Consider the following 20,997-nt stretch of genomic DNA (forward strand, 5'->3'; position numbering starts at 1 on the left):
TCACAATTGGAAGAACAATTGTGCATAGATGCAAAAGCGAATATAATGCATATATCCAGACTACAACATGTAATGAACCCAATCATGAAGCACATTGAGGACAATGGATTGGCTCACCTCGTAAATGAAAAGTGAAAATTAATATATATATATATATATATATATATATATATATATATATATATATATATATATATATATATATATATATATATATATATATATATATATATATATATATATATATATATATATATATATATATATATATATATATATATATATATATATATATATATATATATATATATATATATATATATATATATATGTATATATAATTCCATTATTACATTTCAGACAATAAAAAAGTTTTATAATGATTTGTTTTCTTGTTAGATATTTTAGTTGATCGTTTACTCCTCTCCCTAGGGGACTAATAGGCGTTGATACTGTGCACTAAGTATAAAGAATCTTTATTCTCTGATTTTGTTTGTTTAGTCTATAATCGGCAGTGGGAGTGTCAAGAACAAAAATGGATGGATTTGAGAAAAAATGGATGGATTTCTTCTTGACTTTGAAAAAATGTTTGAATATAAATGACCACTTTTAAAGGTTATCAGTGCAAAAGTAAATATTCCCTCAAAGAATGCTTGACGATATCATGAAAGATGATTCTCCAGCTTTGGATTATTGTATGAGGCTTTTATGTCGTGGGCCAAATGCATTTACTCAATTTATTGACATACTAATTAAAACAAAACAAAATGGAATTTTTTATTTGCTTTTGAACATTACCTAAAAGCATTCAAGCTTCCATGTTGATTTAAGACTGTATCCGAATAATGTTTTCTGTCTCTTTTATTTCGTCAAAATAGTTGACAATTTAAAAAATCCTGAACAAAACAGATATAATTGATTTTGAGTCACTCGATTACTCCTTTCTCTAGAACTAAAAGGAACATTCTTATTGTTCGCAAGTCAGTTCCTATATGGCAGTGTGAGAGTCGACAGTGAAAAATGTTCTACACATATCCACAATGTTTATATACATAAAGCAGTTGGTCGTCATGTGAGAACTGCGCTAGTGCTTATGACTATAACGGAAAGTATAGGTTATGCAATCCATGTAAATTGCATAGAGAGTATGCTGTAAAAATTAAGCGTTGTAATTTCAGTCTTGGACAGGCTTTTGACTGTCACAGTGGAGTATACCTATGCTCCAATTGTCACTATGATAAGTGCTTTTAATGGAAAAATACATAAACTGGTATGATTGAAGAATACTAAAAGTTATTTTGATTAATTTTCTAAGAGACTGGTTTCCGCGTGGATTAAAAAAGTTTTGGTAAAGAGAGTATTGTTTTTACGTCATTGTTGTGCGCATGATGGTAGTTATGACGATAAGCCTACTGAGTTTTATTTGGCTGTTACAGAAAGGGATTCTTCATATGGGAATACCGTGTCTGACATTACTTCATATAAGCAAATTGAAACATGTGAATTTGACAATATGAATCAAAATAGTATCATTGGCTTCACAAAGAGATATTATAAAAATGAAGTTACATTATATTTTGGAAAATATGACCCTGACTTGGCACACCAAGATCATTAAAAGTTGAATCCCAATGATCTGCCACTGCTAGTTGTTGTCGGTGACCACCTCCACACCACATGGAGCCAAATAAATAATTAAAACAAACTATTTTTATTCTTTTTATATATACAAAAAAATACTGACACAACAACAACTAAACCTTGCTAGGAACACAAGCAAACACTGCAAGATGGGGAAAAGGACCCCTCCCCTCCTACATAAGGATATTAAAGTATTAATATATCTTCCTCTCACCCTATCACCAATTAAATTTTCTCTAGACCAAGATGATGTCTATATTCTAAACATACATCTCGGTCCAAAATGAGAAAGTGTCCATAAGGTAGCACCTTCACACCGTCCGTATATACATAGACTCTATCTGATAAGGGTGACATGGCATTTTTTCCCACTATAACTGTGCAGTTTTTAAATTATAAAGACCGAATCGCCATGACTTTCGCTCTTGGAATAAGATTACTTTCCACACAGTTTCTATAAACACTCATATCAAAATTCTCTTTTACATATTTTTTAGGCATCCCCTTGGAGACTTTATTTATTTCCTTCTTGCGTGTTTGCACACAGTACACTTTCGGACCTGCAAGCACATCATTGGAAATAAAGTTGCTCCCTGTCTCGGATTTTAAGAATAATAACTTATTTGGGGCCTGGCGCTTCACAAAACCTTCGTTTTGTTTCGTTTTCGTTTTGTTTGTCTGACAAAAGTGTCAATAAACGTCTTTAAATATGCTTTTTTGGTCAAATTGGAGGGCTCCATTTATCCTTGTGACCTTGAAAATGTTGGCTAGCATCCATCTCAAAATATGCGATGAACAAAATATTCTGTTTCGGATGAAGGTCGGCAATAAGTTTTTGATTTAAAGGCGTTCAGTGAACACCCCCACCCTTTACCAAAGAAATATTATGTGGAATGAAAGAGTCCTTGGTCACCGCTCTGTATATGCACGAAAAAGTATTCCTTACCGAGTCGTGAAGTTCTGCTGGTATTTTACCATAAATGAAAACAACATCCTTACGGTCTATTTTCCTCAACAGTGGCAATGTCGGGGAAATTTGGAGCACAAGGATTGTTAAGGCATTTTTAATCACCACATGGCAAAGAATAAAGAGACATTGGCAACGGATAAAGGAAGTTCATTCCAAGTATGTTTTTACACACAACATCCAGCAACGTCAATACATAAATTGCCAGGTACATTTTACAATAATCCTCTCCATTTTTACACCGTCCCTTAGCCCAAACCCCTTAGCAAATTCATAATCGGCAGTGTTGCATTAACGATCGTGAAGTGAATCATAAAACGATTCGATGGACGGCAATTTTTCCAAAAACTCTTGAAATGGAGCTGTAGTATACTTATATGGGTAAATGCCTTTACACATTAATAAATCATACACTTCATCATCTGGGAAGTGCTTTTAAAAAAGGAGGAAACAATTAAAGTGATTTTTTTCTGTCCTTGAATTAATTGACTTGGAAATTTGGGGATAAAACTATAGGAGTCTGAAAAACGGATTTTATTCAAGCACGTATTATCATTATCTATTGTTTTCCATTTGAATTCTAAGAGCAGCAGCTTCTCAGATGATTTGGGTATGATATTATATGAAAAATAACCATTTACCTACTTGCCATCTACAACTTCACCTCTCTGCAAACAGGTCAAAGATGGGAATATGAATTTTAAATCGTAGCTGGAATAACAGGTAGAAAATGCTGTTGTTTAACATTTAAAATACACGATTTATGGGCCGGTGCACAAAAGTTACTTCCCCCGATAAAATTGGGTTGCTCAAATTATCATGTTTTTGGACTGACATCCGTCCTTCACTATTCTCAACAAATTTCTCCTTAGAAACATAACACATTTTTTATCTTTAATGGCCGACTCATCCTCAGGTGACACGTTCATTGGTTGGCCTATATTGCTTAGCCGTAAAATTGACTTGTTTTCGGTTTTAATTAGTGCTCTCATGGCTGCGCCCATACAATCGTCCCCTTCCAATGTCGCTAAACCCTCTACCAATTGCATGGTATTACAAGAATCTCTTTGGGCATGGGTCTAAGAGACTGCAATGGGTTTTTTTAAACGATTGAAACTGATGGACCGTATACAGCTGTGAGTTTGGCTTCACAGTATAAGTCCAACTTGTTACTCTGTACGAGTGAATTCTGAAAGTTCTTGAATCGCAAGATGGCACTGTCACCGCTAACCGTTTCCACACATTGGTACCCATAACGCTTGCAGTGCCTCGGTGGTGTTTTAATTTTAATTCAGTATGATATCTAGCAAGACACATTGGACAATAGTAGCGTAACCCCCTTTATTATATTTCCCCTCACATATGACCCAACTAATATCTGCTATTGGAAAAAAATCCAATTGAGTCAGGTTCACTGGCAGGTACATATAGAAGCCATACCACGTGTTTCACTGATTCAATGGACGAAGCCTTCACTTGATTATACTACCCCCTTCTTATCTTTGAGTTCACCCTCCTCAAAAATCAGTATAATATTGTAAAACAGTAACACCAATCTTTAAATGTTCATTAACCCGCTCAAAAATATCTATCTCCTTAAGTGTTCTGGATATTGACTATTTACACAATTAAAATATACTTTAGGGACTTTTGCCCCCGCCCCCCCCCCATTAACTGCAAATCATCGAAATACGTCTTACTAACATCCTTTGAGCTGGGTTTGTGACCTGCCACGAGGAATGCATATTTGAAGCACTGAAACCTTGTGTTGAAACGAAATTGTTGTATACCTCTACATCCCTTTAAATCAGCATTATATTTTATAACTTCCCCTCACCATCCTATAATAAAATTCTTTTTAAATTTACCCATAATAATATTTAAGTTCTCAGTAAATAAACCACCGATCAACTACCCCTCTCACTCTACTGATCCAATTTTTTTTACAATACTATCCGCCGATACCATATTACACCCTAATAATTGTCTGAATGAAGTTCTGGATGAAGTGCTAGTATGGATGAAGTGCTGGATGAAGTGCTGAAGTACTAGTGCAAGTCTGGATGAAGTGCTAGTATTCCAGTTTGCACATAAAGCGAATATACCTCTTCCAACTTTTCGTTTAAATAAGTAATTTTTGTGTGAATCTGTCTTTTAAGGAGGGCTCAAATCTTGCCCACATAGAAGTGCACAATGTCCACTGAATCCGTCATGATACTACCAGCCATAAGAGGATTGATTTGATCCCCAAACTCAGCCCGATAAAAATATAAATTGGGCAAGAACGAGTCAGTTAAATAAAACTCTGGCAAAATTTGGGGCGTTACGGGATTTTCGTGTCCCGTGCCACTTTTTCCTACTTCACCTTCATTATGAACGGTAGGGTGGTACACGGAGTAAAATCCCCCTGATCATTCAACATACCCTCAAGTTTATCAGGACTGATGCGATCAGCCCAAGCAAAAGCATACTCTGATACACCTTTGTGTTCATCAGTACTTGACTGAGCTGAACTCCCCGTTGAAAAATTTGGGAGTGTGATAATATTCACATCAACAAAATGATCTACTAATCGTTTATCAAGCAATTCTGGAGCCTGTTCAGACTCGTCATGGAGAATGTTTTGAAATTGTGGCGGTGGTGTCAATATGGGTATCTTCATGCCGTCAAAGAGGATGCTTACCCCTAGTGTTGGTGTCGATAGCGCTGATAGGTTAACCTAAAAAAGGAAAGAAAAGTTATTTTTTCTTTGGAATAACACGGTTCTATTGAGCTGAAAACGATTATTTTAATAACATCTATTTTCATATCATTTAGTATACATGCATACTTTTTTTTAAATAACACACACCCATACACACATATATATATACACATAAGAGAGAGAAGATAAATTCAAATTTTCTTACATTTCCATTGGAAGAGCTGGTAAATTCTTAACGATTTTGAATTTCCTCGACCATTTCCAGTAGATCGTCTAATGTCGTCATATCTATATGTTCAGGGGACTATATATTCTTTTCACAAAAACAATCTCGAAAATTGAATCTATCATCATTCCTATGTCTTCTTAGTGATGATGAAACATTGGTCTTGAGTTAAAAAAAATGTTTTAATATTCATTTACATTTCAATTTATGAAATTTAAGTTCAAATTTCTAAGTTCAAAAGAATTTCAAAGTCCAAGAAAGAAAAATTATAAGTTAAAAAAATTCTAACTTAAAAAAATTATAAGTTCTAAAAAAATTAAATTTCCAAATTCTAAGTTCAAAAGTCCAAAAAATATTAAGTCCCCCAAAAACTGTAAATTCAAAATAAAATCGAAGTTAAAAAATCAAAATGTTCATAATCAAAAATAAATTAGATTCGCCTCAAGGGTTAAGCTCGTAAACCACCCGGAGGCAGCGTCTATGCACTTTTTAGTTTTGGTGTCGCTCTTTACCGTCCCCTGAAGGACCAGGTTCAAATATATTCCATTGATAGAATTTAATAATTCAAGAATGGCTAGTAGAGTGGGGTGTTGTTTAAAGCTTATTATTGTACATGAAATACAAACGCATACAATTCGGTAAATGCTCTTTTTTAGTTTTGATATTATTCTTTACCGTCCCTTGGGGTATCAGGTTCAAAATATTCCATGGATTGAATTGAATAGTTCAAGAAGAGATAGTAGGGAGGGGTGTTTTTAAAAATAAGAAGATATACATACCATTCGGTAACTAAAGGGATTGTAAATATCTTTTCGTAGACTAAAACTGTATGTAAAACATTTCCCGTCCACTAAGCATATGAAAAAATACATAGATTACGGACTTGGTGTTTATTTCAATCCTCGTCAAAATTTCTTTTATTAGACATGCTGATTGATCAAGATTACTTATCTAATGACAATAACTCTGGCCAATTCACATTCTTTTTATATTAGATACTTGGTATTCAATTGTATCCGTCACCGAGGGCTGAGATACCTTACGCAACGGTACTGGCCAGTTGTATTCGTTGCATTGTTTCATCGACACAATAAAACCTGGCAAGTAATGTTTACAGGAAACTCAGATACGATATTTACAACATGGGGCACTCACGGTATAATGAAAATATTCTTTGGCGAGGAATATTTCCAGGACACTTAGATACGATATTTACAATATAGGGCTCTTACGGTATAGCGAGAATATTCTTTGACAAGTAATGTCTCCAGGAATGTTGTTATCTCGGACGCGAGGGATGGGTAACTCTAATTGGCTCTAGTATACCACCTATTTGTGTATTGGGAAAGATTGAGGAGATATGAGGGGTTAGCAACTCCAACAGTACACCGGGGTATGTATTTGTCGGGACAGAATGACCTCATACTACTTTTGTGAGTATTTCTTCCGCTAGTGTATGAAATCGAGAAAAACTTGGTCCTAACTATTCTATAGTAACAAGATGAATTTAAAAAGAAAAGAATACACCCACTTTCTGAAATTTAAGGTTGAATTTAAACGATCCTTGAGTCCTATAATGGAAATAGAACTTGTAATAAATTAAAATTCAAGTCTTGTTTTGACTGCTTCTAGTTCTTCTAGGTAACATTACGCTATAAGTCGCAGTCACTGTTTTCAGTTTCCTGTTTTAGTTGAAAATACTACAATTTTACATTTTTAGGTACTTCCTTCATAGCTAGTACACACTCAACAATTAAAGATAGGTTAATCATAATGAAATATACTAAAATATGATGAAAATATAATAGTTTAGTAACAAAATTATGGAGACTACAGCAAATAATTATGGAACGAGGCCACCCAGGCCGAATTATATTAAATACAAAGCATAAACTACCGTAGCCTAACCAAAATACCAACTAAATATTTAATTAAAATATAGCTACAATGTAGTTTCCCACCGATTCGAAGCTAATTGTCTGGTATAAAGACCGTGACAACCGGTTACTGTCTTATGTTCGCGATACCAATTCTCGAGTGTGTACTAGCTAACAAGGAAGTACCCATTTTTATTATGTCTGATCTAGCTTATCTGAAATAAACTCCATATTGGCATTACCAACAGTCAGAGGATAATCTGCTGGTTATTTCAATTTTACTGTTTAGCTTAGAATGCAAAATGATTTATTAGACATAACTCAGAGAAGTTTACGAACGATTCATAGATGGACGAGGGTAAATAGATTGCTGGAAAAATTAAGAATTCTTATAAAAATTATAAATATTTTTTTAAATATTTCCTTTATTTAGTGCAATTTTCAGATGAAGCATCTTGGCATCATTTTAAATGATATTTACAGTGCATGTGAACTGTTCACACAAAAAGTAATAGGACCGACCGAATTTTCCGATATTTTTCTAAGTTCAGGCAGATCTAAGATTTCCGGTTCTGCGTTCTTTTCAACCAGTTCGTGGCAATTGACATAAGCAAATAGTAATCGAAACTCTAAGAAAGAGGAGTTTTGATAAAAATTAATACATTAAAAGAATCAATTCCTTATGAAGGTTTTAAATATTTTAACTTTATTAAGTTAAAAGTTACCCATCAAAAGCTATGAGCCTGAGAAAATTTGCCTGACTTACTTTCGAATAGCTAGGCTAAGCCACGAAACAGTAAAACTAAAGATGCTAAATTATATCCATACAACCCACGTTCGGAATGCTAAGATATATTGGAAAATTTAAAACCAACTCGTAAGACAGTAATGGTAGGGCTAAAAAGCCGAAGGAGGACCAAATGAGAGTGAGAACGTTGAATAACGGCTAGACCAGGTCCTAAGACATTAATGAAAGGAGAAAGAAGCCAAAGGAGGGACATGGGAGATCAAGGGTTACAGAAGCCTAGAACACGTCGTAAGAGAGGCAAAAGAAGTCGAAGGAAGCCAGATGAGACCAAGAAGCTTGGGAAAAGGCTAGACTGAGTCGTGAGACAGTAACGGACTTGGAAAGATGCCAAAGCTAGGCAATTGGAATGGATGAAGAATGAGGGAAGACATAAAAGGACACTTAGAACCCCCAAGCAAAGCTGGGAGGGCCAAGAAGGACTTGGTGAATTCCACACCGACAAGAAAAGGCATGGAACAGCACAACTAAACATAGCGAATCGTATACAAGAATTGCGTATCCCAACAAGGCTAAGAAAGCTCATTTTAAACCACGAAATAGAAAAAGTAATCATGCTAAAAACATAGCTTTCAAACAAGACAGGATCGGAACAGACAAGGAAAGCACCGACAACTTAAACCACGAAACAGCATAATTAAGCAAAGTAAATCATAAGTTTCAAATATCATACCTTTTGAAATAGTCAAAGAAACCTATCACTGACCTATCAAAGGATGAAACAGTATAAATAAACTTACCAAATCGTAAGTTTCAAACAACAGCCCTTTTGAAATAGTCAAGAATCCTAGCAGAGGCAAGTCAAACCATGATAAACATAACTAATCAAAGCAAATCATAACTTTCGAACAACGCACCTTCGAAACAGAAAGAAGAGCATCGACAACTTAAACTGTGAAACAACATAATTAAATATATCACATCATAAATTTCAAACAACACATATTTGAAAAAGGAAAGGAATGCACCTTAAACTCAAACCACGAAACAGCAAAACTAGATATGACAAATCGAAAACCGCACCTTTGTGAATAGACAAAGAAACCTAGTACACATAAGCCAAAAAATGGAAAATCATAAAAAAGCATGCCAATAATATTTTTCAAACAATCCACCTTTGAAATAGACAAAGGAACCTAGTACTGACAAGTCAAAGCATAAAAAAGCATAACTAAACATAGGAAATCACAAGTTCCATACAACACAACTTTTAAAATATTCATAGAAAACTAGCAGACAACTTAAACTGTGAAACAACATAATTAAATATATCAAATCATAAATTTCAAACAACACATATTTGAAATAGGAAAGGAATGCACCTTCAACTCGAACCACGTAACAGCAAAACTAGGTATGACAAATCGAAAAACGCACCTTTGTGAATAGACAAAGAAACCTAGCACAAATAAGCCAAACAATGGAAAAGCATAAAAAACACATAGCAATAATATCTTTCAAACAATCCACCTTTGAAATAGACAAAGCAGCCTAGCACCGACAAATCAAAGTACAACTGTATAAAAAAGCACAACTAAGCATAGGAAATCACAAGTTTCATACAACACAACTTTTGAAACAGTCATAGAAAACTAGCGGAGATAAGTCAAACCATGAAACAACAAAACTTAACATAGCAAGAAATTACTTTTAAACAACAAGCCTTGGAAACAGACCAGGAAAACATCAATACCTCAAATGCTGAAACATTATAACTAAATATAGCAGATCTTAACTTTCAAACAAGGCAGGATCAGAAAAGACAAGGAAAACATTGACAACTCAAACCACAAAATAGCAAAACTACACATAGCTTATCATATCTTTCAAACAACACATCTTCAAAACAGGCAAGGAAACTACTGTCACCTCAAACGCGAAACATTATTATTAAATGTGCCAAATTATAAGTTTCAAACAACACACCTATGAAATAGAATGAAAAACCTAGCACCGACAACTCAAACGTCGAAACAACAAAACTAAATAGGACAAATCAAACGAGACATCTTTGGAATAGACAAAAACTACCACAGATAAGTCAAACCATGAAACAGCATTAGTAAACATACCAAATCATAACTTTTAAACAAGACATCTTTGAAATAGACAAAGAAACCTACCCCAGTCAACTAAAACCATGAAATACGAAAACTACATTTGCCATGTCGTAAGCATCAACAACAACCCTTTGAAATGCTTATTTTTTTTTAGAAATTTCGAATTTCGTATCAGGGAATTCTTATATAAAGGAATTTCGTTTGAGAGAGTCTTTTGTTAAAGGAATTTCGTTTGCGAAAAATTTGATTTAGGGAAGTTTGATTGAGAAAATTTGTATTTGAAGAATTTTGTTTGAGAGAATTTTCATGAAGATGTTTCGTTTGAGAAATTTTTATTTAAAGAAATTTAGTTTGAGAGAAATTTTATTTGAAGGAATTTTGCTTGAGAAAGTTTTTGTTTAAATGAGTTTTGCTTGAGATAATTTTTTCCTAAAGAAATTTTGGTTTCACAGAAATTTTAAAAAAAGAAGGGAAAACTTTTGTGCATAAACAGAAAATAATGAACATGTGAAAAGAATTATTGAAAAGACACGATTTTGCGCAAGCAAAAAGGTCTTTGGCGCATCCGCCACACCGGGGAGCCCTTCTTTCACTGCCAAGACCCAGTTTGTCATACCACGCCACTGAACGCTGTGAAATTACTCCCTCCCCCTAGGACTCGGAAATATCTATTTTTTGTATTTAACTGATAAAATTGAAAAAACAAAGTTCCCTAGATTTTGAAAACTACCTTTTATTATATCTTTATTTAAAATACGAAGCAAATTTTTGCCTCCGGTACTTTCATGAATTGGAAAAACTGCTAGGAAGGAATTTGTCATTTTGATCATTGTTTATTTTTAGATACTGCCAAGAACCCTGGCCTCTATCGACTATTTTTTTTTTTTAATTGGTTCTTCTTTTCCTGTCTCTATTAAACTCTAATGATTGTCATTGGAAATAGTGTACGTAAAATATCATATTTTAAAGACATTTTCTGCGATTTTTTTTTATAATATTGCATTCTCCTTCATTGACAAAGTTCCATTTCTTGAGAAGCTATAAAAATTTGGCTGATGAAGATGGGGCACTGGAGGAACTAATAAATATATTTCTGATTTGGAAAAATAGTACAATACTTCATTGCCTTAAAAAATTTTAAACATCGGAAATTGTAGTTTCTTCTCGATCTGAACGAAGATTATTATTCCCAAAATGATCAGCTGATAATAATCAGATTTTTTATTTATTATAGACCAAACATAATTCTTGGTCAACATGAGGTGGCAGTAGCAGTTATAGTCGTGACGAACAATGGACCGCATGATTCTTCCTCTAATATAGTTGTTATTGATTGGGATGGCAAGTCAGATATTGGAATAGCAAGGTCAGGCTGTACACTTGTTTCTGACATAAGACGACCTCAGCTTCAATGTGACCTTCGCCAAGTTTTAACCGCAGGAGAAAAGGTTCAGTTTTTATTGCTGTTTTTGGTAAAAAGCGTTTTAGAGCAATGCAAAAGTGAGAGCATCTCAAAATGTGATTATTTTTTCCTGTCAAGCGTCAAAGATGGATTTAGGTTCCTTATTTTTATATTAAGTTAGAGTCAAACAGCCTCGTTTTTGAATATAATAAATCTGAATGATAATATGAAAGCATGTAGGATTAGTAACAAAGCTGGAACTACTCAAATAGTTACGAAAAATTATTTTAATAAAATACTCATTAAAAAATTTTAGATCTTAATTATACTGACTTTAGGTCTAAAAGGAAAATTAGAAATGCAATTCACCTTATTCCCAAGCATAAGAACCGAATTTCACATTTAAATTGTCCAGTATTAGTAATCGATTTATCTTTTATTAAGTTTGTACGGTACATAGCAGAGACATTCACCAGTACAGAGTTCTTATCTTCTCTACTGACAAGTTTGAAATGTTGTCTGAAGTCTTGAGTCTGAAGTCTTGCTTACGGCCTAGAATAACTTGTTGAACTTGACACCTTCGTCGACCCTTATGGATCATCCAGGCTTGATATCTTCTTAACTGATCATTTGGATTCCTTTAGTGTTGAAAGCTATCATTTTGCTAACGACCATGTGGCAGTCAGTTATAGCTCGTGGAAATCTCAAAATACATCCACCTGCAAAGCACGAGCGGATCATCAGGAAGTATTACTGAACAAACCGGGATGGTCTGCGAAACTTCTTATCGGCAAAGCCGTGGAGTACTTTTTTAAAAGAAGCCCGAGATAAAGCAGCGGCCCTTTACGAAAAAGCGACTACAGAGGCTATTGAGCATTTCGTCCCAGCAAAAACAGTAAAACTCTCATCTCGAGATAATCCATGGTTCAATTCTGCTTGTAGAAAGGCAATAAAGACCGGAAAGAAGGCTCACAAGAAATGGCGTTCAACTGAATCTGACGAGGACAGGCTACTTTTATAAGCACTCGAAAAGAGTCTGTTAAAGCTGTACGTCAAGCTAGAGCCGATTACAAGCAGAGGTTTGTTGACGAATTGAAAAGTGCCCCTGCAAAGCTGCGGTGAAGGGTCGTCTAAGAGGCCCTACCATCATCTAAATCAACATCAATTCCCTCGCTTCCTTTTGAAGGGACGATGATTCAGTCAGGCAAGGAAAAGGCAGTGCTCTTGCACAAGCCTTTTCAAAGGTCTCTCAACTTGTTGAGGATGTAGCCCGTCTCCCCCCTTTCCGTCAGGAACAGATGCAAAAATCACCAGCGTTAACATATCTATTAGGAAGGTGCTCAGAACGCTAAGCCATCTGGATTTCACCAAAGCTTCAGGACCTGACAAGATTCCCAATCTCATCCTTAAAAGATGTGCCCTTAAACTTACTGGTCCTATCGCATCACTCTATAGAAAATGCTTTGCAGTGGGATTATTCCCTAAAGCCTGGAAAACTGCTCATGTGGTCCCTCTTCTAAAGGCAGAGTCTGACCTTACTAATGTAGGATCATATCGTCCAATAAGTCTGCTGTCCTGCGTAGGTAAATTGTATGAAAGCGTCATTAATAAGATCCTTTACCAATACCTTGAGTCACATATGTTGTTGGCAGACACACAATACGGTTTTCGCAGAAAAGAGTCTATGTTAGACTGTCTGATTGCAGAGTATCAAGAGTCGGTTGAGCTCCTTTCTCAGGGGGCACGATATTCGCCATCTCTCCTTTGACATCGCAAAAGTCATTGATCGTGGATTGCACGAGGGACTTCCTTGTAAACTAAAAGCCTATGGAATTCATGGTCGACTATTTGACGTGCTTACTGACTTTTCTTCGCCAGTGATCTTTGCAAGTTGTCTTCGATAGCTTCATATCAAAAGAACGCCCAGTTTTATCAGGAGTACCACAAGGAAGTATTCTTCGTCCAACTCTTTTCTTGGTGTTCATAAACGCCCTAGGGGACAACCTTGTGAAAAATTCTCACCACTTATTTTCTCACCTGTTTACAAGATTAGCTTCGGAACGAAACAGCGCTTGGAAACAAAGTGAACATTATTACAGAAGTCCTGTCGTACATTTTGCGATAGCATCAGATAATCCATTTATGTTAGATGTTAAATCTCAATTCTCTCTTTATATGGTAAACGGTGTTTTAGCTTTTGCGGTACAGTGTAGCTTTCTTATCATATTTTCTTGCAATAAGCAGTTTTGGCTTTTTTATCGCATTTTGGGGCCTTTAAATTTCCTGATATAGGTAGCTTTATTGTCGCATTTTCTGGAATGCCATGCGTAATTTTTTCTAAGACTAGACGATAATCTTTTCTTCTTTCTCCAAAGTTTGTTTTCTGACACGCAAACATTTCAAGATATGCTAGAAAAGACATACTTTTTTTCTGCATTCTCAATTTTTTTGAATTTCGTATTAGGACCTTAACACTTTCTTGAATTTGAAAACCTTGTTTTATATTTTGATACACATCTGGGGGCCATTTTGACTAAGGGCATCCTTTATTTTTCTGTATTTTAAGATTTGAAATTTTTTTAGGGGAAGTGTCTATACCCCCTCTGGAGCCCTTCTGAGGTTTCGGAGGCCATATACAGTTCGATTTCTTTGATATATTGCCCACTCCTTTAACAATCCCAAACTTATTTTCAACTTTCTTTACACTCCTACACCAAGCGCGTGGGTTTTCCATCGCATTTCAGGAGTTTCTACCTTTCGGGGAATTGAGTATGAAGACCTATTTTCTTCTGGTTGGTAGTACTTGGGAGAACCCAAACATATATAACCCTTTTTTGTAATTTTCGGGGGAAGAAATCGAACTGTATGTCACCCTCAAAAGACGAGAAGGCCCCAGAAAGAGGGGTGGGATATGCATAAACCCAAGAAAATAATATAAAATATGAAACAAATCTTAAAATACAATAACAAAATCAGTTAAAACCCTCAAAATATGAAACGAAAAGGCATTATTCAAAGAAAGTCGAACTTAAAAGCCGTCTGAAATTGAGTCACAGCGAAGGGCTCTAAAAACAAAGTCGAAAAATAATAAAGATATGAAACAAATCCTAAAATACAGAAAAAATCGGTTAAAACCCTCAAAATCTAAGGCGGAAAAGGCCTAATTCAAAGAAAGTCGAACTAATATCCTAAAATCTCTCAAGAAAAGCCTAGTATAGCTCTATTAGCCTCACGAATCCATAGCGATAGCTTTGGGAAGTAAAATTTCTGTCTATATATCGACACTAGCGTCACGAATGCCAAGCACCAACCCCCCTTAGCTCATGTCACCTTGAAAAAAAAGTTTTGCCTTATAAAAAAAAGACTTGTGGTTGTGTGTTCTAACATAAGTGGATTATCTAATGCTATCACAAAACTTACGTCACGAGTTCTGTAATTGTATTCCTTTTTATTTCCAAGCACTGTTTGGTTCAAAAGCAAATCTTGTAAATAGGTAGGCCCGCGGCTCAACCTTTTCTTATATTTTGCCAGATGTATCTAATTCTATGAGAGGGTCGCTGGAACATTTTTTAATATGACCTAGGTTTATATTGTCTGTTTTGAGCGAGGTATAAAAACTAAATAAATGGAATATATTCTTAAAATGTTTGTCCCCTTGTGAATAATATTAAGTCCTTCATAATTTAAAATCGATTGGGTGTCTCAACCTTATTGCTCGATTGCTTTTTAGCATCCTTTGGGCTAAATTTTTGGGTTCTGCAGAACAAAATGGTAGGAAATGCATCTACGCTTTGGCAAACGCTTTTGTGCTGCTCAGAAAGGAAACTATAACTTTTTGTTTCATTTTCAATGAGCCTTTTCCCAACTTTCTAAGACAATTGGTTTGGTGTAATAAACCAGTTTGAATAAAAAAAAAAAAATAACAACCTAATACACTTGCCTCTGGGATTTTGGCTCTCGAAATAAGCATGAAAGTCCATAATTTTATAGATAAGTGTGTGAAAACTCTGCAATTGGTTTCCCTTATATTCTAAATTTGATGGTGTAATTTTCATTACGATTTCTTTGATATTGATATTGTTACGTAATGTCTGTTTATTTAAGGTTTCTCTCACTATCATCTGTATCTAATCAAACAGTAAAATCAAACAACCTACTGAAAAACTAACAGTATCACAGGTTTTTGGTCATATGATTTCTTTTCAGGAAGAAATAATTGTGTATTTTGATATCAGGAATACCTATTCGTCTCAATTTGAAATGGACGCAGAAGTCATGTCGCAGAGCATTGACACACTTAAGGACAATAACAAAGTATCTGTAACCTGTGCCCTTGAGTCTCGCTCCAGATTTAACGTGATTGGGTAAGTTTACTTTGTTGCTTTAAATTCAGTGGATTGTATGCTCAATATCCTCCTCATAAAATTTTGCAACTAAGACTTCAATCACTTTTGGGAGGAGGATGAATGAGTGAGGAATGTGCAGCATTGTGTGTTTTGGTTTTCCTTCACAAGTATGTAACCGTGACGTCTTCTAGCTTTAAAACAGTGCTGATCTTCTTACAACGGAAATACTCCTGATAACTCACTTTGAAACCAAGGGAAGTAGGCTTCTGTTCATTACTGCAAGTTTTTTTTTGTCGCATAATATTCTATTTTATTTTCAAAAAAATTGAATGTGTATAGTTTGTGTTAGCGTGTCAACAGGTTTGGGGTTCGAGTGTTTGGGTTGGCACAGGTGACAACTAATTATTTAAACTATGGGTATCTTGTGCTAGTTCGTTTGCCTAGGCCCAATAAATCGCTAGAGTTAAAGTTGTTACCTTGAACTACCATGGTTTGCTTGTAACAATGGGGTTTATTTTTGGCTATTTTTAATGGGTTTTGTTGTTGGCTTTTATCTGAAGCGTAAGTTTTAGGTAATAACTTATTTTTATATCGCCTTTGATTTCTTTTACCTAGAACCTTTTTGCTTTCTAAGCTGATTCTAAGTTTCGCTTTAATCTTTATAGCACTTAATTATTATCTTTAATTTTTTTTCCTTTTCCCTTTTAATAAAAAATTTAGTAGATTATTCTATAACTATTTATAATAAGATTAAAGCCAGCTTGTACACATATTGCGAAATTAATTTAGACTCTAGCTGCATTTCCTATTAATATTATTTGTATTCAATACACATATCAAAAGAATTGCCTTTTAATGCTGATTCTAAATATATAATATTTATTAAGTTTACCTTAACCCGTATAAAGTAAGGAGTCTTAACATTAATTACTGTATCAAATTGTGACTTCATGCGGTCTGATTCTGGAAACATTTTCTTTTCGCTTGTAGGCTATATGTTTTTTGAGGGGCTATTAATTTTAACTTAATGTATTCTCTATTAAATGGCTTATAACTTTAATTTCTCTTCATTTTTGGTAGCAGATACTGATTAATTTATAGTTCGTGACTCCCTACATAAGTAGATCTACCTTGTCTTTTATGCATATTTATTTGCACTGATTTATAATTAGACTAGACTCTAGGGGGACTCGTCATTGAGTAGCCGTAACAGCGGACCAGAATTATCAATATTAGCTATCCAAAAAGGATACATTTCCTTATCTGTTCGTCCTAATGTGGGCTTATATTCTATGTAAACAAGCATAACAGTTTTCATACACTGACTTGCTTTACATGTACATTGCTCGAAATCAGCCATGGTTGAAAATTCAAACTTGAACTTTCTTCTAACGCATTTCGTACGGCTAATTCAGAATTTGAATTTTTTCTTTAAAATCATTATTCAGATAAAGATCCTCTATGTAGGAAAAGGAGGCCCTTTTACGACCTATCCCGTGCCTCCATTTTCTGTCATTATCGGTTTCTCTTACCGAATTTCTTGCCTTGTGGAGACTCCCCATCTCAGCTGGGTAACACTACTTTTTTTCACTTCCTTCAGCGACTTCTACTAAGCTTCCAAATTTGTTTCTTACTTATAAGGTTACTTTTCTATTTTTCTCTCATCCCTTTCCTAAAGTACTTTAATTATAAATTTTTATATCTTTGCCTTCCCTTTGCTCGTGAAGCTACAAAACTAACCTAGTATTCGGGTTAGCTTTAACAAAGGTAATTCTATTTCTTATTACGTCGTAAAATGCCATATTTTCGAAGTGCCTCTAGTCCTAAAACCTCGAAAATGGCAGCTTCTAACCTACAATTGTTCGGACCACAATTTTTGTGTTCCCTTTGCTCAATTGTAGCAGTGTTATCCTTAAACGATAAGTCTGTAGCCTGTACCTGTAGTAAGGCTGAGTTAGGACCCTATTTGCTACAGTTATGCCTAAAATTCTCCTGTTTCTACCAGTGTTTCTACTGTCCAGTTCAATTTTTCTTTACGAATTATCTTCTATTTCATTCTTTTAATTTATGGTACAAATACTTTATTATTTAGTGATATATGGCACTACTGCATTTTATTTATTACTAACACTAATAAAACTACTATTAATAAACTTACTTCTACTTGCTAAATACCAGATATTAGTTTTTTTCATTTACAAATTCTTGTTTGAGCCTTTTTTTCTATTTTTTCTACTGTATACAAATCTTTGAGGGGACACAAATCTATTTGTAATAGGCAAAATTCGGGCAAAGCTGCTCGAAGTTTTGCTAATTTGAGCGCAACTAAAAATTAAGTCAATTTGTCTTCCCCTTTAGACAAAGCCATTTTTTTTAATTTGCAACCTTATATAGTCTTCTCGACGCAGTTTTTCCAACTGCCACCAGCTGTGGTAAAGTGATTCTATGGTTGTAAAGTGAAGTTGTAGTTGATACCTTATTACTCCCTTTATAGGGAGATAGTTATGGTCCTGAGGTAAATAAGCTTTGGTATCGTGCATTACGCTGTGACCTGACTAATTTGGCATAACAGCTGAGATTATTCGAGGGAGTAAAATAGGATTGTAGAGAGGTTAGCTATAAAACAATACTTTTATTCATCTAACAAACAATGGTACAGAGTCTGGCTGTAAAGAGGCCGCTGGGACTAATTGTCGCATAAAATAAACAAATACAATAATACTGTAATACAAGTTACACAACATTTAAAACACTTACGATTTTTGATAAACGGACCAAGATAAACGGACCAGAGTTCAGTCCGACATAAAATGGATATCAGGCTCCCCGTTCCCATAAAATGTATGTTTTATACCAAGCATCAACCACCTATTATCGGGCCCACTGACGCAAATAGCTAGGAAATGGTGATTTCTCAATTTTCTTTAAAGTCTACACATACCAGGATGTGCTCTTTTATCTTAATAAAAAGTGGTATTTCTAAACTTTGTATTTTTCGTCTTATTGTTTTTAGTAACATCCGGTTTTGACTTAATTAGTCAGCTTCACCACACCGGAAGGTAGTTACCCTTCCGAAATTTCAGCTTTAAATTAACCCTAGACACTAAAAGATGGGGGTCTTTACTTTTAACATCAATAACAGCACCACTATATAGCCTAATATCTTGTATTGATCCTGCCAGTCTTCCGTTTACTGTAACATAATCAATAAAGTTTGCTGTCTTACCATCACGTGAATACCTTGTTAACTTATGAGCCATTTTATGACCAAACACCGTATTGGTTATAACTAGATTTTTATACCTACAAAATTGCAAAAGTCTGTATCTATTACTATTTTCTTTTCCTTCACCAAATTTACCTAGGCTAGGATACCATTAAACCTCTATTTCTACCGACCTGGGTGGTAAAATCTCCTAGAAAAAACATCATATTTCTACCTAGGACCCTGTCTATTTGCTCCTGTGACTGTAAGTAAAATTCATTTGATTCATTAGTATCTCCGTTAGTCGGTTTTACAGAAGCAAATACTACTATAACTGATACCCTGAACTCTTTAGTCATATAATGAGTAATTAGTATTCTATTATTAATACATTCCCAGCCTAAACAAGACTTAGCAGCTTCCTTATTTATCATGAGCTCTACTCCCTGTCTTTTTACCCTATCCTTCTTGCCTGAGTAAACAAATACTACATCACCTAATTTCATGCTTCCTACCCCTGGGATATGAGTTTCTTAAACTCTTAATAAGTCAAGTTCTAATCGTCCGAATTCCTCAGTCAAAAAGTCGATAGGATAGTTATTTTTTAACGTCGTAACATTTCAAGTTCCAATTATTATGTTCTTTAAATTGTTGGAATTATTTTGGCCTAAAAAAAATTCTCCCAGATAACAGTGGTGGACGAAGATCACATATCTTCTCAAGTCTACACCGAAGTGCTTAAGATGACGTAGAACTGGACAGTAAGCAGTCCCTGGGACTCTAGTATAAATGGAAGGCTTTGTGCAATCCTGGGCTCATCTTGGTCCCAACATGATCATCAGCACTTGGCAATCCTCTTCTTTAAACAAGAATCGAAACACTGCACAGATATTCTCAAGCCTATTACCTCCTACTCATTGTGTATTCATGCCTACAAATATTGAGAGGAAGGAGTTTCTTTTTAAATATATCAGACTTCTGGTAGCATTAATTATAATTAAATGAAAATCACTTCAAAAGAAAAATAAACAAAAGAAGAAATTCACATTACATGAAAAAGTTGGATGAAGAGATTTTTTTGGGATAAAATATATTATGCAGATTTGCCCTGAAAAATTAAAGGATAATTAAAACATGACTGTCTTTGACTAAAAAGGAGCAGGTATCAATGTTTTTTTCCAGCGTGTGGGTTAACTATGATTTTTTTGAATAGAGAAAGGAAAGGATAAATATGAAAAAATTATGATTTTCAAGTGTAATTATTATTTAAAAATAGAGTCTAAAAAATGAGCTTAGAAAAAAAATAAAAACGGCTTTTAGCCATTCATGGGAAAGAGGCAAGGTCGGCTATCACTGGTTTCATGAAAAAAATTTAAAAATACATGGTAGTACATAAAAGATATTCGCGTGGTTTCAAAACTCTTTTAAAGTGGGGGAATGTAGAAAATGACTGGTTTCCCACTAATGGAACCAAAAAAGGCATAAAAGGATCTAAGAACATCGTTTACTTATAACCCAACTTCTCTCCTTTGTTTACTCGTTGATGTTGCTTTAAATAGTAGTTTTTTAACATCAAAATCATGCGTATCTTATGCATACATGTACTTTTTACCAATATTGACACATCTTGTTTAGTCCAGGCACTGGAAACAGATATATAAGCAGGAATATTTTCAGGGTGGATCAACAAGGAAATAAAATCTAGCAAGAACTGCCTAAAAACTTAGTGTTTCAAAGAGGGGGATTGCCGCCAAGCCCGCACAA

At 34.7% G+C, this 20,997-nt stretch overlaps 1 protein-coding gene across 2 annotated transcripts in view; it reads left to right on the forward strand.

Annotated features, from left to right (window-relative positions):
- LOC148943588 (integrin alpha-PS4-like) overlaps positions 1-20,997 on the forward strand; it is a 338,717-nt gene that overhangs the window by 243,664 nt on the left and 74,056 nt on the right. For both annotated transcript variants that reach the window (XM_089101816.1, XM_089101817.1), the window contains 2 exons: positions 11,515-11,728; positions 15,889-16,046. In XM_089101816.1, the coding sequence (XP_088957942.1) occupies positions 11,515-11,728; positions 15,889-16,046 (372 nt within the window). The remainder of the gene's footprint in view (positions 1-11,514; positions 11,729-15,888; positions 16,047-20,997) is intronic.

The sequence above is a fragment of the Artemia sp. Qi Xiang Cuo genome, chromosome 15, assembly GCF_049724085.1.
Source record: "Artemia sp. Qi Xiang Cuo chromosome 15, ASM4972408v1, whole genome shotgun sequence".
NCBI lineage: Eukaryota > Metazoa > Arthropoda > Branchiopoda > Anostraca > Artemiidae > Artemia > Artemia sp. Qi Xiang Cuo.